The sequence below is a fragment of the Chenopodium album genome, chromosome 1 (assembly GCF_948465745.1).
Source record: "Chenopodium album chromosome 1, dcCheAlbu1.1, whole genome shotgun sequence".
Lineage (NCBI taxonomy): Eukaryota > Viridiplantae > Streptophyta > Magnoliopsida > Caryophyllales > Amaranthaceae > Chenopodium > Chenopodium album.
The window spans coordinates 6,902,855-6,929,274 of record NC_137834.1 but is presented as its reverse complement, the minus strand read 5'-3'; the positions used below and the strand labels follow the sequence as shown (position 1 = coordinate 6,929,274).

The window sequence follows — 26,420 nt, the reverse complement described above, 5'->3', positions numbered from 1 at the left end:
GAAAGTAATAAAAGTACATGGAAAAACAAAATTTATGTGGGAAAGTTAAATTTGCACAAATATTATTGTAATGGGGTGAACATTTTGGGACTAAAATTTATCCATAAAAGACTATCAAAAGGGGGACGGAGGGAGTATTACATACGAAGTACTACCTCCGGTCCAAATTACTCATAACTTTGGAATATTTTATATCTCACAAATAATACCCCAAAGTTGCAAGAAATTTGGACCGGAGGTAATATTTAGCATGGTACTATAGGTGTATAGTAAAACTTACTTCAGATTATTTTTACAAAAATGCATACTCCATATTTTGTATTGGATCTATAACAACTTACAAATCAGTTAGACCATCATCACTCATGGTATAAAAATTTATACCATCCCTCTCTCTCTACCATTTTCTCACTCCTCCACATCATGTATACAGTATACCACAATACAATATACTTTCTCCAAAAATCACCGCATCCATGATATAAAAAAATTTACCACCACACTTTCTCTCTCCTATTAATTATACAATAAATTTAGTTATAATTATATTTTATTTTATTATTGGAAATAACAAATTAATGTTTGTAAAGTTAATTAAATAAAATAAGCAATTTCGGTAGTAAAAAGCGAATTCAAAAATATATACTCCGTATAAAACTATATTAATATGGGTGTCTATGTGTAGGTCTTGAAAAATTATGAACAATGGTAATTTTTTCATAATTATTTACTTTATAATTTTTTCATAAAATGCAATTGAAAAAAAAAATAAAAGATACATGAGAACCAGACCACATGGCATGACCTGGTTGGTTCATGTTACATGGGGACCAAAGCAAATGTTTACCATGAGATGGTATATACCATCAAATGGTATAGTTTTATACCACCAATGTAGTAAAAATTTGCATGTTTTTGATGAGTTTTTACACCGTGGTATAAAATTATACCAGGAGTGTTGATGCTCTTAGTACGTTTTTTATTTTTGGTACATTGGCACATTTAAAATCAAATACAATTATAACGAGTATTTTTGGACAAGGCGAGTATTTTAGTTGATTGCCAAGGTCATCATATATCGAACATTAAACATAAATCAAACATTTTTTAAAAAGATCGATGTGTGATTTTATTAAACAACCTTCATCTGATTTTGAAATATAATGATTTAATCACTCTAAAGTCTCTTAAGAGTCTAATTAGCGGAATCGGAGCAACCATTGAACCCCAAAAGGCACAATTAGGTATCTATGTTCTTGGAGGAGGGCTCATTTCCTTTCTTTTCGGGCGCCTTAACTCTTGTTTTAGAGCACGTAAGTAGCCTCAATCTATCATTTACTCTCATGAATCATGACGTGTTTAGTAAGCGGTCATAAATTATGAAAATAGTAACGAATTTGTATAGTGACAAAAGAACTTAAAGGTCCCCCTAGTCCCCTACTCCCATGGCCACATTACTAACTATGACTATTGTACGTAGGTTATAAAACACAATAACGATTGATCTATTGGGTAACTTGTCAACGACAAAGATTTGATGCTAATTTCTTAAGAATTAAGTTAGGAATAAACATCACTTTCTCTTTCACAACTCCTACCACCATAGCACAAACACAAGCAACCTATTTGACCAACAAACCTTATCTTTCTATCTCTCATTTTACCTTCACCTTTATTTTTGGGTGGCCGGTGCAATTGGATAACAACTTAAATTAGCCAAACACAAACAGTAGTGAAAGGTAATACAAGCATGAAAACTTCTAAATACGTCTTAGATTAAGGGTTAAAAACAAGTAAGATTAACAAGTCTCGTATTCAACAAGTGTATTTGTACATGACGGATTTTATCACCGTGATGTCCCGCCATGACATCATTATTGCCATCCTGTATTCACATAAAAGTCTCCCTTTAACGGAGTCCATCCATTTCACAAATATGTGAACATTTGTGAATACAATAAGCTCAATGTTCACAAATATGAGTAAATTTGCAATTCTGTACATACAAGTTTTTTGCTAAGTAAAACCTGTTCCAAGTGTTTCTGAAACAAAGAATGCTAACTTTTAAGGACAAACAGTTGCACTTTTGCCTATCAAATAACTCAACTGATTTTGATGCAATATCCCTTGATCAATGTAAAGAGGAACTTCAGTTCCATTGCTAACAAGCAGCAAGCTAGGCAAAGAATAATTATCACATACATAGTATTACAGCTCTTTTGCTGAATCAACATGAACATCGGCACACTAGTATACAACATTAATCCAAGCCTAACTAAAAAAAAAAACTCTTTTCTAGGAGCTTTGTATCATGAGTATCAGCATGTAGCTGCAATAGCCCCGAGGAGGGAGGTAACAAAACACATTTGTGTTTCTTTATCGATCTTAGAGAAAAGGGGAACGTGCACGAAAAGAGACTTGTGGCCTCTAGCTTTTGCAAACCGGAGAGAGTGATAGTACACGTAATTACATACAAAACGACCAGCATCATCTGACTTCATCACGTTGAAGCCTTTCTTCTTTAGGAAACTAAGAATAGAATCCGCTGAGCATGTAGTCTTCATAGTAGTTATCATCCAATGCAAGGAAACAAATAAGATATGTTAGGGGAAAGTTTTCATGCAACTTAAAATTTGATACTAATGAATTGTGTCAATCATATATCCTACAATATCGTACTAGCTACCTTAGATAGTTAGCAAGTGGTATTTAAAGCATGTCTACGTCATTTGCGTTTTGTGACTCTCTTTACAACTAAAAAGTATAAATATCCTACAATATCCAATGTTGCTCAGCCCAGCATTTCTGTCCGCTCTGAGGGCTGATCCATAGTATACGATGCATGGATTGGCCATCTTTAAACAAGGGCACAATGGCCATTATTTTGGAACTATGAAAAAAGGGCCTAAGAGATTGTACAGAACCCCATTTATATTACCCGGACCCAAGGTTTTCATGTACCTACATACCATGTTCCCCTCCTGCAGTCCTCCATGATTCAAAGGGCAATCACAATGCAAGGTCAAGTTCTAGTAAGAAATAGATCAATACTTAAAAGTATCTTCATCTTTCATATTGCAACAGTGATTTATAATAAACCTGATAAACAAGCTTTTAAGCTTTCACATAGCAATATGAAATCAAACTGCCTAAGATGAAAAAAAAGCTAGGTCATCTTTTTCCAGCTAATCCTTAAAACAACCTTTTTCTTTCTAATGGCATATAACATGAATCATGAGGAAATATGAACACATGTCAAAACCATATTACCATATTAGAAACATAAAATAAGAATGTGACAAAGCATATTAATATATTAAACGTTGGCAACTACCTGTCTCGTATTAGATATTTCTGCATCGTCGGGGACTATTGGTACTTGCTGAAAAAAAGAAAGGATAACGATTTGTAACTTGAATATAAACAAAGCTACATAGCTTATAACAGGAGGAGAAAGAAGAAGGGAAAAAAATCTAATCAACCTGTGGTTGCCACCCGAGCTCATCAGGACAGCGAAAAGTTGCTTCATTGAATGCTTGACATTCAATGGCAAACTTTTGGGCACCACTATTCACTCCCAAATGAACCTGGAGACAGCAGCCATTAAGTCAATGACATGATATATCCAAGTCAATACAGGGATAGTGTATTCAAAAACAGGGGACTAATAAGCAAACCACTCAATCAATCAATCATAGCTTTAATCTCATAAGTGGGGTCGGCTACATGAACCAAAAGTGATTATTCTGTATAGTGATCCACAAAAATCTTCCTCCTCCATCCCTTCGATCAAATACCTCATTCTCACATAAATTCATAAGCTTCATATCCTTTCTAATAAGCAAGCTACTATTGAAAAGAATTCAATACCATGATAACAGGTCAGAAGTTATTATAGGATTTACAAGAACAAGTACCTATTTACTCAACACTGTCACAAAACTTCTAATGACAGGTTTGTGACCCGGGAAACAGGAAACAATGCCAAAACTAAGACAGAGGAACAGGCGATTCTCACTAAAATTAGGAACGAGTTGACAATTTTGTTTCAAAACTTGTATTATAACAGCATCATTAGTGAAATTCCATAATTTATTGCTATTATGGTCATGTATTTACATCAACTTGACAAGTAATTTTCCTTCATCCCACTTTGAAAAATAGACCAAGTTACAAATATCAGGGTAGGCAATACTTTTTGGATGGAATAAAAAAATTTGTAGTCACTCATTGTCTCCATTTCTTGGTTTGCTATAATATTTTTTTGTATGAAAAAAAATAAAAAAAAAAGACAGAGTCACTATAATAAGCACAAAGATATCATCCTCACAACTCAATTAGACAATCGGATGTCAGCAACATACACATGAATGCCATGATATACCAATTACAAAATCCAAAATTTTGGCTTTGCTTCTGTTATTCAATGTAGCTGCACAAATTATACTGCAAGTTTATGAGGTAACCCAATATAGCTGCATAGAAAGTTTATGCAAATGAAGACTCACCCACACAACTGATTCATTGTCCGAATTTGAGGCACCTTTCTCAAACAATTCATAAAGTGCTGGTCTCGCCCCCTCACCAGCTGTCTCAAGAATCGTGCAACTTGCAAGTTGCACCCCTGTAGGAAGGCCATTTTTTGAGACATACTCATTCAAACTACTGACAATGGCTTCCGTTGGATTCTCTGTCACTCCTTGAAATTTCTTGAAACCAGTAACATGAAATGTGATATTCTTAGGTCCTTCGGATCCCATATCCACCTTGTGAGCACAGCAAAAATTCCCAATTCTTAACCGAGTATGAAGTTCCCAGAAAACCTACAGTAGAAATCTTAAAGAAGCAAAGTTCTATTAGATTAATGATAATGAGAAACTGATGAAAAAACACTTGGGGAACAGAATAAACAAGCATGCTTTAGTTAACACAGGTGACCTTGTCAAAATCAGGGTAAAGACTGAACAAATTGGTACTGTTTTACACACTCTTCAACCTATTTGATAGTTATAATATTGACTCTCACGGCCACAATATTCTAATCTTAATCACTTTTCTCTCCTACACAACTCAGAATTTAATAACCATTATTCAGGAGGAGCATCATGCCACGAAAATCACCGATAGGAAACCAGATTAAATGCACAAAAGGAACTTGTTTGTTCCAATTTGCTATAATAACAAGCTAAGTTGATTAATCAATCCCTGCAGTCGACTTAAATGAAAAAAACGCCCCTTTATTTAATGTATCAACCACCACCATAATAATCAGAAACTAATCATTATTCTCATACATATTATGGCAATCACAGCAATATTATACTAGTCCATTCAACCATAAATTAAGACTGATACAACAAGCAATTCCAATAATATTGCTATCAATTACTCAATTCGGTAAAGCCTCAATCAAAAAGCCGAAAAGAGCAGCATGCAAGGTGAAGGGAATAAATCCTTAGAACTGTACAGATAATTATACTTATAATCAATGAACATCAACTCGAAACTCGGAAATTCTACCAACCTGATCATACATCAACCTGATCCACATCATACAAGAGCTTACATGGATCCACACTAATTCATATCATCATTACATAACATGTAACATCTCTTACACTACATAAAGTACAAATTGCAATGATTTTAACATAATTACAAAACACCCTAAAGGGTATAAAGTGGAATCAACACAAACAACCTGTAAAGCAAAGATCTTAAAAAGATCACTTGCTAAAAAAAACGCAAAAACATCAACATATAAATCAAACCCAGGAACAAATTCATATTACACAACATACCAATCATACTTTAGCCAATATCAGAAGATTATCCAAACAAAAGCACCCAAAAAATCATACATCAAAAAAATAAATTCCAATAAAATGATCAATAATTCAGACTACATCAAACAACGAAAATGAAAAACTCTACGAAATTCACTCTCATTAACATAGTTGTACACAATAAAAATTACAATTGACATATCATCTCGATTAAAGTTACAAACTTTCTCAAAAAAACAAGAAGCTGAAAATTGAAAGAAAAAAAAAAAAGTATAATTATTCTTACAAGATAAAAATTTGAGTTATAATTGAAAATTTCTTGATTCTGACAATTCCAGCCCCTCCAAAGTTTTCTGTTGGAATGAAGAATCAAATTAACAAAATTTGCAGGTCGAAGGGCCTTATCGGATTTTTAATTTTAGAAAAAAAAAATCGCAGTTTTATGAGTAGGAGACCCCTCAATTTATCAAATTTTGCGGGAGTTGCCCTTCGTGAATCTTAAATAAATATTACTAAAGTAACAACCGCTGACGTCATCATTGTTTACGTGTCACTCTCTTATTTAATTTTTTCCCGCCAAAATGCAAAGATGATGTCATATTATTTTTTTTTTAATTTTTATTCCATTTTAAGCTACCTTATTTAACTGTTTTTAAAAATTAAATTCAAATTGAATTTTAAATTTTAGGTTTTCTACGCATATTATGCTATTTTATTATTTACAAGTAGTTGTTAAAAATAGCTAATAATATACTAAGTAGTTTAATTGATTCTTCCTAATTAAATATGAAAATAATGGATTTTTGAAAATTGTATTTTCATATATAATTAGAAAGTACTACAGAGAAAGTAGTTGTTTTCTCTCAACATGTGCTAATGAGTCTATAGTTCATTTCTTATTTTAAAACCGTGCATCGCACGGGACTAACCTAGTTTTTATTAAAGTAGGACCGGCACACCGCTCTTCATGTACTCCGGATTAGGGACGTTAATGGGGCGGGGCGGGGCGGATGTTGGCCTTCCATCCTCATTCTCACCTTAAATTTTCATCCTCATTTCCACCTAAAATTTTCATCTACATCCTCGCCTCAGCGAATACAATAACAAAATCATCCCTGCCCCACCCCACCCCCCCCCCCCCCCAACTTGGATATTCATCCCTACTTAATCCCCACCTAAGACTCGTCTAATCCCCAGCTCCTAATTCATAATCCAACATAATTAATAAAAATTACAAAAAAAAAGGGGGTTTCTAAATTATGCCCTCAAACTTCTTCGGTTTCTAAATTGTGCTCATGCTTTTTCAAACGTCTAAGTTGTGTCCTCAACCTCACTAATTTTTATACAATAACCTTTGACATTAATAATAATCTTTTTTTATTGTTTTATTTTCTGATTAAATTTTTTTTTAAGTGTTAAACCAATTAGAACGAAATATGCGTCAAATTAATAACGCCACGACACCATTGTTGATAAAATAACTTAACTTTTGTTAACAAATATGACTGTCAAAGGATATTGTTGATAAAATATCGTGAGGTGAAGGGCACAACTTATAACCTTGAAAAAGCATGGGGACAACTTAGAAACCGAAAAACTTGGGGGGTATAACTTAGAAAACCCCCAAAAAAAGGATTGTTAATATTACACACTTTTTAGTTATATATCTACTATTTCATTTTACATCATTTTTTTTTATAAAAATAGTATAAAAGTATATAATTTTGTTTTTAAAAATATATAAATGTGGGTTGAGGTGGGAATGAGGCAGGTACGAAGTGGGGCGAGTCGGGGATAAGGCGGGGACAACGTAAAATCCACCCCCTCCCCTGCCATCTCCACCCCAGAACCACCATGCCAAAACCACAAATTAAAAAAACCCTAAAATCGAAATTTTAGGGAATTCGATTTTGGGGTTTTAGGGTGTCGAGGATAGTGGTTTAATGGGGGAAAGTGGGTGAAAATGGACGAATTAGCTTCACCAGAGCAGGGGATGGGGGTTTGGGCGCCGTCTGGAGGGGAGATAGGTGTTTTTCGAGTGGAGGAAGGATTTTAGGGTTGGGGGGGGGGGGGGAAGGTGGTTCTACGAAGGAGAAAGGGTGGCAACAGGATAAGGGGAGGGAGGGGCGACGCCGTCTGCAGGCGGAGTTTTTTTTTAATTTTTATTTTCAAGTTTTTTAATAATTAAATTAATTTAATAATATGAAGGGACAATCAATCATAGGCTGTCACGTGGCATAATTAACATTTATGACTAACGGTGTTAACTGTCGTTAGTCATTAAGGAAATTTGGTGAATTTTCTGAAAACACGTGGGTATATAGTGAATTTAAAATTTTTTATGGATATATGGTGAATAAAAAAATTACTCAGGGTATACGGTGAAATTAAAAATCCGTTAAAAAAACACATAGGGAATCTTTTATTTTCTATAGTGTTCAAAATATACGATCCACTTTCTATTTTAATCCTCCCATATTCTCTTTATTTTCCCATATATAGTAGTCTCATTTTAAGGGTTTGGTCTCAATCTGAAGCATTAATGATCCCAACTTCAAAGTCTCCCAACCAAAAACTAGATAGTCCTATACTCCCAATGTATTTTAATGTTCCCAATGTAACTTATTTAAAAATAAAATGGTTCCAATGTATTTAATGGTTCCAATGTATTGAATGGTTCCAATGTAATTTATTCTAAGAATTTTTCCTTACCTTAATTTAAATGGGGGTTGTTAAACGTCGCTCCCCTTTTACTAGGCATCGCTCGCATTTTTTTTTAAGATTTTCCATTTTTACCCCTATCAAATAAATCGCCACGACTCACTTCACGATACTCACAACTTTCGTACTTCACTCTCATACTCTCATTTACTCTCATTTTATCTCTCTAAAAAAAATTAAGTACGTAAAATCAGGAAAAAAAAATTTGATTACAATAATAAATTTGATAAAATAATAATACTAATTACTCTAATCACAAAATTAATACTAATCATAATAAAATAATAATAATAATAATAATAATAATAATAATAATACAAAGATTACAATACACTAGGTGAAAAAACGAAATTGGCACCGCCCTAAGGCCACCGGTTCAAAGAGCACCGGTGGGTAAAATACTAAACCCACCGGTTCAAACCGGTGGCTTTACTATTTTTTTTTTTTAAAAAAAAAACCGCCCCATAAATACCCAAATAAACCCTACTCTCCTCGGCCGCTCTACTTCTCTTTCTCTCTCCTCCTTCTCTTTCTCTCTCCTTCTCTCTCTTCTCTGTTCGTCTCCTTCTTTCTCTTTCGATCTCATCTCCTTCTTTCTCCTGTTCTTCTCCTTCGTTCTCATCTCCTTCTCTCTCTTTTTCTCTTTCGTTCCTCCCCGATTCTCGTCCAATTAATTGAATACCACCTTCGATCTCATCCCCTTCTTGTTCGATCTACATCAACATCAACAACAATTTCTGGGTATTTTTCGAGGTTAGGGTTTAATTTTTGGGTTTAATTCGATTTTGTACTTTTTAGGGTTTAATATAATTGATTTTCGAAATTGCTTTGAGCAATTGATTATTCTGGGTTAGATAGGTTTTAATCGATTTTCTTGGATTTTAGGTGATTTCTGGGTTGTTTTATTTTTAAATTGCTTTCGATCTCATCTCCTATTGAAGATGATGAAGATTTTGAAGGTATATTTATTAACTTTGCCTTTTTTGAATTTTATTTGAAATGTTCTGAATAATATTCTGAATTAAGCTGTTGTTTCTGTACATTTGTTTGTATGAAATTTGGTTAGTATGTCTATTTAAAGATATAATCTTTATGCTGCTTGCATTTATTTGAAGGTGGAAATCTTATATTGTTTGATTTATTGTGAATAATATTTTGAATTAAGCTTGCTTTTGGTCTTATGTTGTTTGATTTATTGTGAAATTGGCTTCATTGTCATTGGATTGAGCATGCATATCGAAGTGGAGTATTAGCAGAAACTATCTTAGATCATTAATTTGATAGAGTGAACAATTGAAGCTTTAATGATTAATTGAATAGTTTCAGTTTCTGTCATATCTGATTTGGATATTGAAATTTGATTATGGTGGATATTGGAGCCAATTCTCTACCGAAGTTGTAGGAAGTTGAAGTAATATTAGAATATTGGCAGATTGAGAATGTAATTGGCAGATTGAGGTTGAGCATGTCATGGTAGAATGCTATATTGATTCTTTTTAGTTTCATGCATCCATATGCTTCTTGACTCAAATTATTGCTTGCTTGAATGTGTTGCACTTATCTCCTTGTGCAGTTTGGAGACTACTTTGAGAAATTATTCATGCTTGACCTCTAGAGACAGCATCATGGTGGCATATAACAACAAGAAGTATTACGTTGACATTATTGAAACAAAGCCCTCTCATGCAATCAGTATAATCGAGACAGACTGTGAGGTAGACTTTGCCCCTCCTCTTGATTATAAAGAGCCTGAAAGACCTACAATATCTGCTCCTAGCAAGGCACAACTCAAGGTTTGCACAATAACTTTACTCTCTTTTCCTTAGTTAGGTATCAAATAGTTCTTCATGTTTTGTCCACTAATTAGAAATGCATAAATAAATTGAACTATTAGCCAATGGTAGGAGCTACTTGATGAGAATCATGAAACTGCGGTAATGCCATTGAAGCAATTATTTTGTATTATTTGGTTAACATATTGTGAATGAGCTTGGTCCCTTTAAAATTTTCCTAATAACAATGATTTTGTTGTCAATCTATACAAGTAGCTTAAAACAATATCAAATCTCTTTGTTGTTGTCTTCTTGATTTTCTTTGAGACACTTATAGCTTAAGAGAATTTGGTTAACATATGGTGAATATTGTTTTGTTTCTTTTCTTTATGTTAGGCTTATTAATTCTATTTTTAAAGAAAGAGGAATTAAGGTTACAAATACCCCTGTTGTTTTGATTGATGATGTTGCAGATTTGTCGATTGGGCTTAGCTTGCTGTATTGCTTTGCTTTGGTGTTAATTCTATGATTGTTGGGTTATTAATTCTATGATTGTGTTGAAGTGGGATTGATTTTCTTTGGTGTAATTTGAGTAGAAAGGAACTAATTTCAAAGTGGATTTTAAAATAGGTTTTGATTACATTGTTTGGGGGTGGTAATTTGAGTAGAAAGGGAGCCAGTATCACAATGAATTGTTATGCTTGGTGTAATTTGGCTTTCTTGAAATTGAATTGGTTATGCTTTGGTATAATTTGAGTTGAGTAAATGCCAATATCACATTCAATTTGGGCTATCATCTTATTGTTATTTACATGTGTTAATGATGCATTTTGAAATTCTGTTAGCTCTGTTGATTTTTCTATTAAGTTTTGTAGAAATTACTGTAATTTGAGATAAGATACTAATTCTTGCTACTTCAGTTTTTGGTAAAAAAAATAAATAAATAAAAATTATTTTGCTGAATTCGCTATATGTAAATCATTGGGTGAATTTGCTGACTTAGTTACTGTCGCCCTGCCGAGGCTACCATTGCAGCTGGCCTGGAAAGGTTGCAGCTACTGCTGCCCTGCCGAGCCTGCTGCTGCAGCTGGCCTGGCAAGGTTGCAGCTACTGCAGCCCTGCTGAGGCTGCTGCTGCTGGCCTCGAAAGGTTGCAGCTACTGCTGCCCTGCCAAGGCTGCTGTTGCAGCATCCCTAGCAAGGCTGCAACTGCTACTACTACTCTGCCAAGGCTACTTGTTATGCTTGATTATTAATCTATAACCTTTGAGGAAAGCAAAGTAATGGTTGGAGGAGGGGGAGGTGGGTTATAGGAGAGGCTGAATAAAAAATTAGGTTGGTCCTTTCTCCGTGTTAAGAATCTTTTAGAATATGAAAATGTATTTTGCCAAGGCTTTTCTTCTCGTTCTTCCTCACTACATGTATATATGGTTGAATTTAAGGTAGTATTGCTCTGCTTGTTGTCTTTGATTAATACACACTTCGAGATCTCTTATCTTTGTTTGTTGATGCAGGTGGCTGTCGGAAGATGTTATCTATACGCAAGGCTGCTACTGCCTCGCCAAGGCTCGCTGCTGTAGTTGCTGCCTCACCAGGTGTTACATTGGTGATTTGGTGTGACTTGTATTTAACAGTGACTTGTTTTTTTTTTTTTTTTTGGACCAAAATTGTAATATTACAACCTTTTATTAATGAAAATATGTAAGTTTATATATATGTTAGTGTTTATATATCAATTTAATTGAAAAAAATGCAAAAAAAAAAAAATATATATATATATATATATATATATTTTTTGCCATTATTGGCACCGGTTTTGAACAGGAACCGGTGCCAAAAACCCCTTTAAAAAAAGCGGGAATGGGTTTTTGCCACCGGTTTTGAACCGGTGGCTTTGCATCTGACTATTGCCACCCCCCAAATGCCCACCGGTTCAAAACCGGTGGCATAGGGGGGTTTTGAACCGGTGGCCAAATGCTATTTTCGCCTAGTGATACTAAATTTGATTAATTAATCAATTTAAGAAAAAAAAAGCACTACATACATCCGCCCAAAACATTAGGATCCACCAAGGTGGATCCGGAAATTTTAAGTGGATCCACCTACGTGGATCCTAAAATTTTAGGCGGATGTTTTATTTCAAATTTTTTTTAAAAAAAGTACAACGACTTACGGAATCCTCCGACGAAGCTTTCGGTGTCCGAACGTTGTCGACATCCATCGTCCTAAACCTGTTGCTAATGCTTAATAAATTTTTTTTAAAAAAAATTAACTTGGATTTTTGGTGGTAGATCGAATGTGGTGGGCCGAGGTCGGATGTGGTAGTTCGGGATTTTTTTTTTTTACCACGTGGTAGTAAGTGGAGGGGTCGGGAATGATATTATACCATTATGCACTACAATTTACACAAAGGGCAATATCGTCCTTTCATGTCAAAAAGGGAGCGTTAGTATGTAAAATGGGAGCGACGTTTAGCAGTTCAGATTTAAATGAAAACTAGTGAGTGACCCCGGGCGTTGCCTCGAGTTGCTATTGTTGTACATGTATAATCGGTAATTTTTTTAAAAGGCTTTTTAAAACTGCAATTGTCATTGTCAAACCATAATTGAGTTATTCTTTGAATGTAGTTTTTTTTTTTTTTTTTTTTTTTTTTAATTAAACCTTGTGGTTTGTAGTTATATGAATTTTTATCCATACAAACAACATAGTTGATATTAGCTTAGATGGCTAAATAGTCATATGTGTTATTAGAGGTTGAGGGTTCGAACCTCCTTATCCTCACAACAAAATAGAAACTACATGGCACATCAACTTTTTGTCTAGTCAAGCAGGTCACTTAACCTATAATAATAAGTCACTTACCACGTGTCGCATTTTCATTTGTCTAAAATATATTTTTTGATTTTTTTAAAGATTTTTTTTCCCTTTTTTCATCCTTTTCCTCTTCATCTTCTTCCTCCCTTCCACACCTCCATGAATGGCTCCCTTTTCCGGCCAAACCTCCGCCCACTAGACCTCCACCTCCAGCAACAAGGAACCCCACCCCACCAGCCACCACACTAGTCGAAACCCAGAAACACCAAACTGAACCCAGAAACCCGACCCTCTGTTGAACCCAACCCTCGAACCCAGAACCCCCACCCACCATCAAAACTATCGCAAACTCCCACCTTATCGTCGATTTATTTTTAAATTCTCTCTTCCCCAAATCCTTCTTATTCTTTCTTTCTCTCTCTGTTTCAATTTCCTGCCATTTGCAAGAAATTTTCGATCTTCAAAACCCTATAATTTACCCCTAATTTGATTAGGGTTTTGCAAGATCAAGAGTGGAACTTTCGTAAGAACCCGATGATTTCATTAAAAATTCTGGGTTTTTATTTGGTGTGCGGTGAGGCGTGGTTAGGGCAAGCCGAAACGACGAAAAGAGAGGGGAAGGGGGAAAGGTTGGCCGGAAATGGGAGGTCAAGGGAGGGGGGAGGGAATGGCCGGGAATAGGAGGGGTTGCCGGACGGGGATTCGGATGTGCCGGAACCAATGAGGGAACCGGGGAAGGGAAGGGCTGGTATATATATTTTTAAGTCATTTTCAACTTTTCTAACTTAAAAAAATGAGGAAAAAAAACAATACCTGAAGAATAGGTAGCAAGTCACCTTGGCCTAATAGAATGGAATACCCCCCAAAGCTTGGATTATTGTGGAATAATCAAAAGGTTGAATTAATAAAATTAGACCGCACTAAGGTTGGATTAATAGAATCAAATTTTCCTAATTTAAACAAATAATTCCCAATGTGTCAAACATATATATTGAACAGAGGGTGTAAAAAGAGTGTTAAAGATATCTCTTTTTAGGACCGAACTGCTTTTACATGATGACCAACTTGTAGCAATTTTACGTACTTAAATAATTTTGAACTGAATCCTCCGATAAAGGGTGGTCTTATATTAGCCTTTAGCCTATAAGAAAATCGTGAAAAAAATATTCAAAACAAGCAAAAAGCAAATGACTAAAATAGTCATATTCTTAACATACGTAAGGGTGCTTTTAGGCTTCAGCTTATTTCACAGTTTTTAAATTATGCATTATGTTTAATGAAGGTAAGACGATACAAACTTACAATGACTTGTCGCACCCTAAACACCTCATCAGCCCATGTTGTCTAGCTACTGCAATCTAATAAAAATCATATCCATATATATGATTTATCACAATACGCAATTTTATATGAACGTTAAAAGAAATTAAAGTGCACGGGATATTGTGAAAAGACACTCATTGTTTTCATCTATAAAAAAAATGTATATTCATTTTTATGTGTCATATCGACAAATAAGGCGTTGTTTGGTTACACTTTATTAATGGTGGAAATAGAAATTCATGGGAAGTGAGTATATGCATAGTTGTTTGGTTGACATATATGTGTGTGTATGTGTGTGTGTGAGAAGTTAAATTTCCTTAGTAAATGAAAATTCCTCCAAAACATGGGAAATTTAATTCCCATACCCTTGGTCAACCAAAATTCTCTAATGTATTTTTAAATAAAATTACAATGTTACCCTCCAAAAATTGGAAAATATATTTATTATAAAAAAATAGTTAGGAAAAATTGTCACCATTAATCTCAACTTTGCCTCGTCCGCCAATATTAATCCAAACTTTCGTTTATTTACTATCACTCCCAACTTTGTATGAGATTAATTTCTATTGCACCCAACCTATAATCTAACCTGATATTGCAAGTTACTAGCCACGTGTAGTGTCAACTAACACGTGATAGGTCTGAATTTTTTTTAAAAAAAAATTAAAAAAAAACCCTCACGCAAGGTGGCAGCCCCGGGCTCCGACAGGCGGCAGCCTCTGCCGTTTCCGGCACGAGGCAAGCCATCCCATTTCCGGCAGGAGGCAGCCGCTGCCAGAACCGACAGGAGGCAGCCCCCGTCGTTCGGGCAGTAGGGCTGCCCCTGCGTACGTGCTGTTTCCGAAAGGGGGTGTGTCGGAACTGGTCGGAGAATTGCGTGCTCCCCTTCCCCCTCCGATTCCACCACTTTCCACCTCCGATTCGCCCCCTTCCTCCCTCCGTTTTTACCCCTTCCTCCTCCGTTTCAACCCTCTTATCCCTTCGCTGTCGAATCCTTACACCTCGCTGCCTTCTTCGGCGAATTTCAACCACCCCCTTGGCGATTTTGCAAGTGACACTAAAAGGGGAGGTGGTGGTGGTGGTGAAAGTGGTTGTGTTGTTTTTTTTTTATTTAATTTTGTGTTTGTTTGTTTGTTTTTTTTTAACCTATCATGATTTGACATGTGTGCAACTAATCACAAGTCAGCAAAATTTACCTATTCAACTGGTTCAAAGTCATTTGGGTGCAATATAAATTAATCCTATACAAATTTGGGAGTGATGGTGAATAAATGATAGTTGGAATTATTATTGGCGGACGAGGCAAAGTTGGGATTAATGGTGACAATTTTTCCAAATAGTTAAGGTAGTCATAATACATGAGAAATACATAAGTTTAAGGAAAAATTAGAAAAAATAATCCCAACTTTCATCAATAATCCCAACTTTGGATTATTCTGGAATAATCCGAACTTTGGGGGGTTTTCTTTTTCTTCAGTCCTTATGACCGGTTACCTGTTGAGAAGGTTATTTTTTTCTTTTTATGTATTTTTAAAAGCCACGTGTCAGTACATGATTAGTCCAAAATAAAAAAAAAATTAAAAAAAACTTTGAAAAAAAAACCTAATTCCCCCTAAACCACCAGCCCCCCACCCAAACCACCCCCTCCACCAGCCTTCCCCCACCTCTTCCACCAGACCCCACCCGGAAACACCCCTCATGCAGCCGGAAACCGCCCTCACCCCCGACCACCACTCCCCACCTGCCGAAACACCTCCCTCTCCCTTCCCCCACCCACGAAACCCTCCCCCCTCCGATCCCTTCCCCCCTCCCGTAAACCACCTTAATCCCTTCCTCGAAAAAACCCTCCATCACCACTCACTGGCACCCAACTCCTCCTCTATGCCGACGTTCTCACTCCCCCAACCATTTCCGCCCCCTTTCTCCCTCAATTTTGACCCATAATTGAAACCTTAAAACAGTTATTGGGGTTTCAATTTCGGAGTACGGCGGTGAGGGTTTTAGGTGTTGCGACGAGGATGGTGGTTTGGGTCGGTTTCGGCAGGTGGGGAGTGGTGGTCGGGGGTGGGGCGGTTTTTCGGCTGCGTGGGGGTGGTTTTCGGGTGGGGTCTGGTGGAAGGGGTGGGGGAGGGCTGGTGGAGGGGTGGTTTGGGTGGGGGGCTGGTGGTTTTGAGGGAGGGAAGTTTTTTTTTCTTTTTTTTTTTTAAATTTTTTTCTTTTTTTTTGTTTTTAGTTTTTTTTTTTAAAAAATTAGACCAATCAGGACTTGACACGTGTCAAGTGACCTAATATAATGGGTCCACAATAATCCAAAGTTGGGATTATTGTATCAAAATTGATGAAAGTTGGGATTATTTTTTTCTAATTTTTCCTAAGTTTAACCAAACAAAACATAGGAAATTAATTCATGGTAAATTCAATTTCCTTCATATCAACCAAACATGATTTTACCCTTTCCTGGGAAATATTAACTTCCCATGAATTTTAATTTCCCATGGGTTTCTATTTCCCAAATGCAACCAAACGAGGCCTAAGAATTTCTTAGCAATTATCACCAACTAATTTTCTCGCTTTAATAATAACCACTTTTTTCTTTACCACCCCATTTTATAAAAAAGTTCCCACTAGATTATCCAATCACTCATGTGTAACGTCATGGTAGGCCTCATAAACAATCTTCCCTTCATTTTCCCTCTTTTCCTTCCTTCACTCGATTTTCCCTTCTGTGTTCTTTCAATTCAATTCTATTCTTCTCTAATTCTCACAAGTGATATTCACCCATTAAAAGTCTTCCCCAAAATTAATTCTTATTAGATTCCTCAATAGTTCTTTCTTTCCCCTCTTTCTTCTTGAAAAATTAGATTCTGAATTTGTATGTCACTTCTGTTGTATGGATCATAGAATTTGCATGCCTGAAATCTGCATCTTAGATTCTCCTTAATACATATAGATCTTGCACGACCTAGATATTGGTACCTTGCAAAATATCAAAAAAAAAAAAAAACCAAATATAAAATTGCAATTCAATCTTAATTTTGTTCGTCATTAGTTAAAAATCATGAAATATGAATCACACATGCTATCACCATAGTCAACTCCCCAAAATGATTACAAAAACCCTAATTTCAATTCAAAAACCCCAAATTAGTTTGTCAAAAACATTAAATATTTTTTAATACACCAACTACCCCACTTACTTCTTATTTCATTTAAGTTGATTAAATTGCCTAAAATATGTGGACGATTGAAGTGTAAAACTTATAAAAAAAAAGGGACTAGATGACTATTAGTGAAATGAGACGATTAGTTGGTATTTATTGCCCAAAATCCTCAATAATTCAACATGCATATTCAACCTAATTATATAAACATGATCACGTGAGATTTATTTTAACTTTATATGAACGGTCAGAAACGTAGGCTGAAAACCATAAAAAGCAGGTTGCATCTGAAACAAACATAAAGCAGATGATTATTAAGATAACTATATTTGAGACATATATGAGGGCAATTTCATGCTATTGTTTATTTCATACTTGCTTTGTTTCTTTATTTGCAACACATTCTTTAGACGCGCTTTTTTAGGAGTTGATTAGATTAGGTAAACTGACGATTTTATCAAAATAACTTTAACACCAAGAATAGAGAAGGGTTAGATAAGAATATGATAGAGAAAGGTTAGATATTACATGTATAAAATATTTTAATTCAATTTGTTTGTTTAATTTACCTAATTATTTAATTCTTCAAAGTGTGTGTTGAAAGTGCATTGCAAATAAAATAAAACGGAGAAAGAAACTACGGAAGTACGGAGTATTTAATTATTTATCAAGTTCAATGAAGGTAAGAGGTAACAATGATTTATTGCACTCTAAAAAAATCCACCACAATCTCAATGGCGGTTATGCTTAACACCTCAGCTCATGTTGTCCAATATAATAGAATCATACCCAATTACCCATCTTATAATGTCATATTTATAATTTAAAAAATTAACATATTCATTTCTTCCATTCAATTGCAGTTGATTGGTTTTAACTAACAATCAAATATTACTAATTTATTAAACTATATAGTTTAATAAATTAGTAATATTCATTACTATATATTTAGTAGGGCTATACGGACTCGAACCGTAGACCTTCTCGGTAAAACCGATCAAACTTTGTATTCTCAAAATGATTTGAACTGTTTCAAAAACTCAACATGCATTTTTTTGCATTGGGCTTTTTCATTAACTGATATAAATATCAGCTAGTCTACCATATTTTTCTTGATAGAAAGAAAATGGTTCTGTGTGCTCAGATTCATTATTCATTTGAACTTTGATTCAAAAGCACTACTGAAGTGTTTCAAAGAAGAGTTATCTTGACGTAGGTCTGCCTTTGGCCTAGATGAATTTTAAAATTAAATGGAGTCTCTATCGTTTCGCTTAAAGAATCCAATATGAAACTTCATACACCTTAAAGTTCATAGGACGAAAAGAGATTTTTTGAGGCCCTTATACTCATTATGCCTAGCATTGAATAGGTTGGGTATTCACCCTATCAATATGTCATAATCACGCAATATATACAAGTACATTCACATGAATTTCATTTGAAATATTATAAAAACGATAAAATAAAGTGCACGAGATATTTTTTTTTTAGTTGTTGTTGTTGTTTAGAGAGCCACAAGGGTGAGGGTGAGGGTGATGAGAATCGATCCCAGGATCATCTGAAATCGAGAGGGGAGCTCTAACCACTTGAGTTATCCCTTACTCTCCACAAAATATTGTGAAAAGGCACTTTTGCGCAATAGAGAAATTAAAATCCTATCCACTTATCTCTCAAATCTACAAAATGAAGAAATAAATCAACTTAAAAACGTATGCGTGAAAACCGTGAAAAAGCATACAACAGAAGGACTAAGATAATACGAAATACTTGTGTTACTTCATTTTTTTTCCTAATGCAGAGTATGCCTTTTAATTTTCTAAACAAATCCCACTTACATAATCCTCCTTCTGTCCCCTTTGATAGTTCCTTATGGACAAATTTTAGTCCCAAAATGTTCACCCCATTTGTTTTTTCCAACAACCTTTAATGTTAAATTTTTACCAAAATTCCTTAAATTTGCAACAGTATTTGTGCAAATTTAACTTTTCTATGTAAATTTTGTTTTCCCATGTAATTTTATTACTTTCTCTCTCTACTTTTTTGCATACCCAATGTCAATTTACTTTTTCAATATACTTTAACTATTCTTATTTGTGTTTATTAATTCACGTAAAAATGCTCATAAAGGACTATCAAAAGGGGATGGATGGAGTATTTAACTCCATTCATTATTCTTTTTAAAACTACGTATCGGTCAAAGTGCATTAAATCATTCTGGACATAAGTAAGGGTAAATTCAGAAATTTCTATTTAAGGTAATATGAATTGACCATACTATCCCTCAAAAACAAGATTTTGCAAAACTCAATTTTGCAAAATGACCAAAATGCCCCTCTACAGTCTAACTCATGTCCATATTTTTGATCTTTCCCTCCTTCCCCTTCTATATTGTTGTTGTTATTGGCCATATTGGCGTATCAGAAACAGTGTACCTTGACTACCTTTTCTCCTCTTCTTCTCTACTCTTTTTGGTGCTTACACTCTGCTGTGTATTTTGCTCACATTTCTCTGCTTTCTCTCTCTAATTTCTGACGTTTTTTCCTGCCCACTTTTTCTCTGCATTTGCCGTTTCTCTTTCAGAATTTCCATCACCATTTTCAAACCCATCAACAAAGTTCAGGTATTTGCTTTTTTTCTATGAATTTGCGCTTTTTTCATTTCACCTTTACACCTTAAAATCCTACGTTTTTTTTTTATTTTATTTTTTTTCTTTTTCTGAAATTTCTGAAACCCCAACTCTGATAACTACCGTGTAGTTCGATTATTCTTATATAATGGGTTTAATTTGTTGAAATATTAATTTTATTGATTGGTAAAAATCAAAAATCTTAATATGGGTGTTTTTTGGTTTGAAATTTATGTCCTCGTATTTTTTTTTCCTTTTTTTTTTTTAAGAACTCTTTGGTGATTTTTGGGTTGAATTATGAGATTTTTTTTGAACCCACCTTTTCTGTGTGTTGGGTTTAAGGGGTTGAAGTAAAATTTTTGTTTTGGTTAATTTTCTCGCATTTCTGAAACGTCAATGATCATGATATATTTGTATGATTTTTTGGGTTGTTTTTACGAAATGTTTGTCAAAAAAAGGGTGAAAAAAAATGTGAAATTCTGTATTTTTTTAAAAATTTTTGCCCTGTTTCTTGAAACCCTCAGTTGTATTTCGGTGTTGGAGTAATGCTGCATAAACCGGTAAACCCTTGGCCTTTAGTTCTATTTTGGTGTAATTTTGTTTGATTTTTGGGGAAATGTGCTTCAATTTCGTACCTTAAAATACAGCTTTAAAAAAAAAAAAAAAAAAAATGGATTTGATTGTAATTCTTTTGTGCAATTTTGCATCTTCATATTATGCAGGAAATAATGTTTGTTACTTGTGCTGTGTCTAGATTTAACTAAGATTCAAATGTGAAATTTTTATGTAGTATACAGGATACTTTGTGAAATCCATATAGTAAGTAGGTTTAAATTTGAACTTTATGGAACGGAGGTAGTAAATAGTATTGGCGAATTAATTAGTTGCTAGTTAAATTAAGCTTTTGATTTCATTGGAATTACCAAACTTGCTCTGATTGAGCTATAGAAGTATATAGTAATAGATATTGTATTGTTATGTACTTATGTTGATAGGCTATGTTTTGAGCTTCATTTTGTTTTTCAAATGAGTATAATGAGTGCTCTTAACTTAATTCTTTGTATAACTTTTTTTACTGAAATTTTCTTATGTTTGGACTTACAGTTGATATGGAGCCTCAGAATATGTACGATAAGTCGGACAAAGGGAAACAACTTATGATAGCTGTGCGTACTCCTCCTTAAAACTTCTATTTGCTTATATGATTGTTGGGTTTTCTTGCTGATGAGTTTTTTGAGACTTTGTTCCATGATAATTTTCCATGTTCTTTATTAATATGTTTGTATGCATCCTCAAGCTCCAATTTTGTGACAATGGATTATGAACTTTAACAATTGTTCTTATAATCGTGCACTCATGCATCTGGTTCTTAGTATTTGGCAATACTTGGGATAAAAGAAGATCGACTTAAATGTGTTGCGACTTTACTATTTGCTGATCATCAATTTTTTCCAAACTAAATACATTGCTTAGACAATTATATTCTAGAAAAAGCTTGATTTTCTATACTGATTGAGATTATTTTATTTGATAGTTTCTATTGCTCAAACTATTTACTGTGCCTATGGTTTGTCCACACAAACTTCTTCAGAGCTTTATGTTTCAAATTCATGTTTATATTTTAGACAGACCAAGAAGGATATGTCTAACATTAGAACATGGGAATTCCGTAGTTAATCATGAGTTCTTTTCTCAATATGTTATCCCCAGGATCCCGATATATACAGTCCAATAAACTATGAAGCTGATTTGGATACCGATGATGAGCTTGAATTGCAGTTTTTGCAGGCCACACTTGATGATAAAGTAAGTAGTTTACTTGGAACCTTTATTGGTTAACTTTTGTTGCATTTTAAGCTAGACATGATGGGTTCATATTTTATCTTAGTTGAATTGTTTACATAATAATCAAAGTAAGTAAGAAGCAGTAGAGCACAATGGCAATATATTTGTTAAAGAACACAATTCTAATGGATTTGGTTTGTAAAACTGGTACTAACTAATGTGTTTCTTGTCCTACGATGAAATATAAAGGACATAGCTTATGAGCAGGATTCTCCTGTTGACTGCGTAGACAATGCCTCATCATCTGGTTCTTCCAATTATAACTCCAAGAAAGTTGACCATTTTGTTTCGATGGGCTTTGAGGAGAAATTGGTGATCCGAGCAATCAAGGAAAATGGTGATCTGATGCTTGCTCATTTTAATACTACTTTCATTTGGCCCCTTTTTGTATGTTATTTTAGTTTTATTTTTTTTTTCCTGGATGAGATGAATCCTCCATCCTTGTATTGCATGGTTTGACTGAAGCTTAATTTGCTATATTACATTACCTTCAAGGTGAGGACAGTGATGAAGCAATACTCAACAGTTTATTGACATACCCGGTAAGTTAAAATCCATTTATCATAGAGTAAATATGTATGGCATTTGTGATAATTGACAATAATTCTGAAATTGGAACCACTGGTGCTCAATTAGTTTGTCAGTATAATGCTATTGCTATGTACCTGAATCATGATAACAGGATTCTAGTCATTGAATAGCCATTGACTTGATTATGGGATTCTTAAATGCAGGTTCTTGAAGACTCCCTTGGAGAAGATATTGGTTCTTCCAAGCCAAAGTCACCCACACAAATAAATGAGGACTTTTTAGATGACTTTTCGGACTGTGATAGTTCTTGTGGAGAGGCAGAGGTATATACTTTACACAGTTGTCTGGAAATCTGGAATCCATATAATTGTTTTATGCTATTTGTAGTCCTGCAATTTAGGTGTTATGTTTAAGATTGTTGCTCATAGTATCTTTGTTAGCTCTTTTTGTACCCTCAAAAAGTAATAATATCAATGCTTTTAAATTGCTGGTGGCCCATTCTCTTAGGCGTAGGCTTCCCTTCTGGCCTAATAGGAATTCTTCTTGCTACTCTATCAAGATGGCTAGTGCCACTGTCTTGCTTGATTCATGCATAAGGTATAACGGGGCACTCAAATTGTTTGCTCGTTGAGATTAAGAACTCGGCCTTGTTCCATTTGAGCATCGCCATTAAATAACTTTTTCAACCAAATTTTCTTTGCATGTTTGGTGGACTCTATATGAGAGTCATAGATGTCTTTAGTAATAGTTTTGTGAACTTGAATCTGGTTTCTTCAATTTGCTAATTTGTAATAGTTTAGCATTATGAATGTGTGCAATAACTTCATTCAGTGTTCAGACCAAAGAAAGGTTTCCTTTCCCCTAGGTCCAATCAACCAAAGGATATTCTCCACAAGTTTCTCTGGTTATTCTTTTCTTCCAAGCCCTAGTTTTAATAAGTAAAGCTATTAATGTCGTGCCTTTTGATTTAAAGATTTGAAAGTCTGATAATTGGTTTTGTCTTGTAGGAAAAAAGAAGAGATGCTGATTACAAAGACAAAACCATATCAATAATGGTTGATATGGGTTACGACCTTGAGGATGTTCTGATTTCTATAGAGAGATGTGGTTAGTGAATTATAGTATAATTTTGATGTCTTGTTTGAGATTGGTTTTTGGAATATGTCTTATTTTTGCTTATTATTTTTTTTATTGGATCATCACAAGTTAAGATTACATGTAAACTAGTTATTTATTTATTTTATGTTTTTAATTCCTTTTCTCTATTTGGTTGACATTCTTTGACATTTTAAGCAAAGCGTGGTCATAAGCAAAGCTTAGTCCATGTTTTCGTAGCCGAATAAAGCTTTCGGGACGAAGTGACTAAAACAAAGCAAAGTTTAATCGACCTTAAAAAATTAACCTTTTACATATAATTTTATTATGGTAATAATCCCTTCGCAATATGAAGTTCTTCTCACTTTCTATTTAGGATTGTTTCATAAAGTTCTTCCTACTTTTACTTAATTTCCAATTTTGCCAAAAAAATAAATAAATAAATAAATTACTAGCACCACTTTTTGGTCACTTTTCTTATTACACTTCATCTTTTTTACGTAGTATAATAAATTAATAAGTAATCATATGTACCTAATTACACTACTCTATTTATTTTCCTTGGTATGTGTTTCTATAGTAAATGGAAAGAAAAAGAGTAGTGGAATATTTTTCTAATTATAGTTAGTGAGTACTGAGTAGTTATGTAACTTAACTATTATTGCTAGTGGATTGGTCCAATGGTGAAAATTTTTATATGCACTTGTGCACCCAAGGTTATTTTTTGCTCATTTGTTACCTAATTGAGCAATAACCATCAAAATGAAGTGAAGTGAAGTAAGAGAATTATGGATGAAAAGAATTCGTAAATTAAATAGGGATGACTCTAGAGAAAGTGCATCAATCAAAGAGAGAAGGATGAAGTATTTAACATGTACATCATTATGTCATTAATTAGAGCTACTTTCTATTCAGGTTATGATGCATCCATAGAAGAATTGGCCGATTTTATCTGTGCTGCTGAAATGGCGAAAGTTGCTGATGCAACAGAATTCCCTGACCGTAGTCGACAAGTTGAGAAACCTCAGATGGATAGAAAAAGAAAACCTGTTCAGGTCATCCAGAGGCCTAAAAAGCAACCAGTACCAGAAAGAATGATGGAAGAAAGAAGTTTCAAACAGATGATTGGGTTTGGGCTTCCAGGGTGCCCTGCTGTCGGAACCAGTAGGACACTACCTGATGAGGCTTTAGGCCCCCCGTATTTTTTTTATGAGAATGTGGCTTGTACTCCCAAGGGGGTTTGGGATCAAATCTCCCGGTTCCTGTACGACATCGAGCCTGAGTTTGTGGACTCCATACACTTTTCTGCAGCTGCAAGGAAAAGAGGGTACATTCATAACCTCCCCATCATAAACCGACAGCCTTTACTTCCTATTCCACCAAAGACAATTCATGAAGCAATACCTGAAACAAAGAAGTGGTGGCCTTCATGGGATAAGAGAACAAAGCTGAATTGTCTTTTAACTTGCATTGGAAGTGCTCAATTGACTGAGAGAATTAGGAAGAGGGTTGAATCTGGCGAACCTTCTGAAACTGATAAAAGGTTTGTTATCGAGCAATGCAAGAAATGGAACTTGGTGTGGGTTGGAAAGAACAGAGTGGCAGTCCTTGAACCTGAAGACATGGAGATGTTGCTTGGATTCCCAAGGTTTTACACTAGAGGTGTTAGCCGGACTGACAGATACAAAACCCTGGGTAACTCCTTTCAGGTCAGCAAATTTTTATTAGATGTCCTCTTTCTTGTATATGCTCAGGATAATACCTGTATTTAAAGTTTTGAGTATTTGTTTCAGATCGATACTGTTGCCTACCAACTCTCAGTTCTGAAGCCCATGTATCCAAGTGGCATGAATGTTCTTTCGCTTTTCTCTGGCATTGGTGGAGCAGAAATTGCCCTCTACAGACTTGGGATCCCGTTGAAGAATGTCGTGTCAGTGGAGATTTCCAATGTGAGCCAGGACATACTCAGGCAGTGGTGGTCAGAGACAGAGCAAGAGGGTAGACTGATCCATGTTGATGATGTTCAAACAATTGATAATAAAATGATGGATCAGTGGATTGAAGAGCTCAATGGATTTGATCTTGTGATAGGTGGAAGCCCGTGCAACAACTTGGCTGGTGGCAACCGGAGGACCAGAGATGGGCTCCAGGGAGAACACTCCTCTCTCTTCTATCATTACTACCGCATCCTTGATTATGTCAGAATGTCAATGAAAAGAAGAGCAGCTTTCCTGTAGTTAGCAGCTTAACAACCAGCTTTTATCCCTGTCAAATTCACTGGCTTACAAATAGAAATTCTGAGAGCTTTTGTAGGTTTAACCATACACCAAATGACAAACTTAAGCAATTTATTATGCATGCTATTGCATAGGCATTATACAACAGAAACAGGTAAAATACTGCCTCAAGGACCTGATTCAATCTCAGTATTTAGTTGATTTTTTAGAAATTTTACTCTAAATATTTGGAAACAATCCTTGTATTACAGAAACAGGTGATTATTTTGCATATTGATTTTGCAGCTGGTTACATTCATATTGTGTTCATGATTCTGTTTTCTAAAGGTTAGCCCAAAGTTTGCTCATGAACTTGACTGGAAAAACAGATGCTTAGCTAAGAGAGTATTTTTCAATTAAGCCATAAAAAGCTACCAAATTTAGCTGATATATAAAATTACTTTTCTTAAAGCTTATCATGTTATAGTCTAGCTACAAGTATTTTAATGTAATGAAAACATGCCTGTCAAG

General features: G+C 34.7%; 3 protein-coding genes and 1 long non-coding RNA gene across 4 annotated transcripts; 3 read left to right on the top strand and 1 right to left on the bottom strand.

The window, feature by feature from the left end:
• Positions 1 to 1,979: 1,979 nt before the first annotated feature.
• LOC145641509 (uncharacterized) lies at positions 1,980 to 6,238 on the bottom strand. The gene is made up of 5 exons (XM_081692335.1): positions 6,073 to 6,238; positions 4,509 to 4,836; positions 3,483 to 3,587; positions 3,335 to 3,382; positions 1,980 to 2,558 (listed from the first exon to the last, which is right to left on the bottom strand). The coding sequence occupies exons 2-5, from the start codon at positions 4,758 to 4,760 to the stop codon at positions 2,319 to 2,321; spliced, it is 645 nt and encodes a 214-aa protein (XP_081548461.1). The 5' UTR covers positions 4,761 to 4,836; positions 6,073 to 6,238; the 3' UTR covers positions 1,980 to 2,318.
• Positions 6,239 to 9,121: 2,883 nt separating this feature from the next.
• Positions 9,122 to 10,218, top strand: LOC145641908 (uncharacterized). Its single transcript, XR_014115596.1, has 3 exons — positions 9,122 to 9,260; positions 9,393 to 9,466; positions 10,081 to 10,218. It is a non-coding gene; the product is annotated as an uncharacterized LOC145641908 (long non-coding RNA).
• A 9,960-nt stretch (positions 10,219 to 20,178) lies between these two features.
• LOC145641843 (uncharacterized) lies at positions 20,179 to 22,611 on the top strand. Its single transcript, XM_081692867.1, has 4 exons — positions 20,179 to 20,196; positions 21,307 to 21,368; positions 21,913 to 22,008; positions 22,237 to 22,611. Exons 2-4 carry the CDS (start codon positions 21,312 to 21,314, stop codon positions 22,504 to 22,506), a joined length of 423 nt encoding a protein of 140 aa, XP_081548993.1. The 5' UTR covers positions 20,179 to 20,196; positions 21,307 to 21,311; the 3' UTR covers positions 22,507 to 22,611.
• A 14-nt stretch (positions 22,612 to 22,625) lies between these two features.
• Positions 22,626 to 26,121, top strand: LOC145627606 (DNA (cytosine-5)-methyltransferase DRM2-like). Its single transcript, XM_081679976.1, has 5 exons — positions 22,626 to 22,736; positions 22,782 to 22,901; positions 23,586 to 23,685; positions 24,589 to 25,382; positions 25,467 to 26,121. The coding sequence occupies exons 1-5, from the start codon at positions 22,626 to 22,628 to the stop codon at positions 25,908 to 25,910; spliced, it is 1,569 nt and encodes a 522-aa protein (XP_081536102.1). The 3' UTR covers positions 25,911 to 26,121.
• Positions 26,122 to 26,420: the final 299 nt, after the last annotated feature.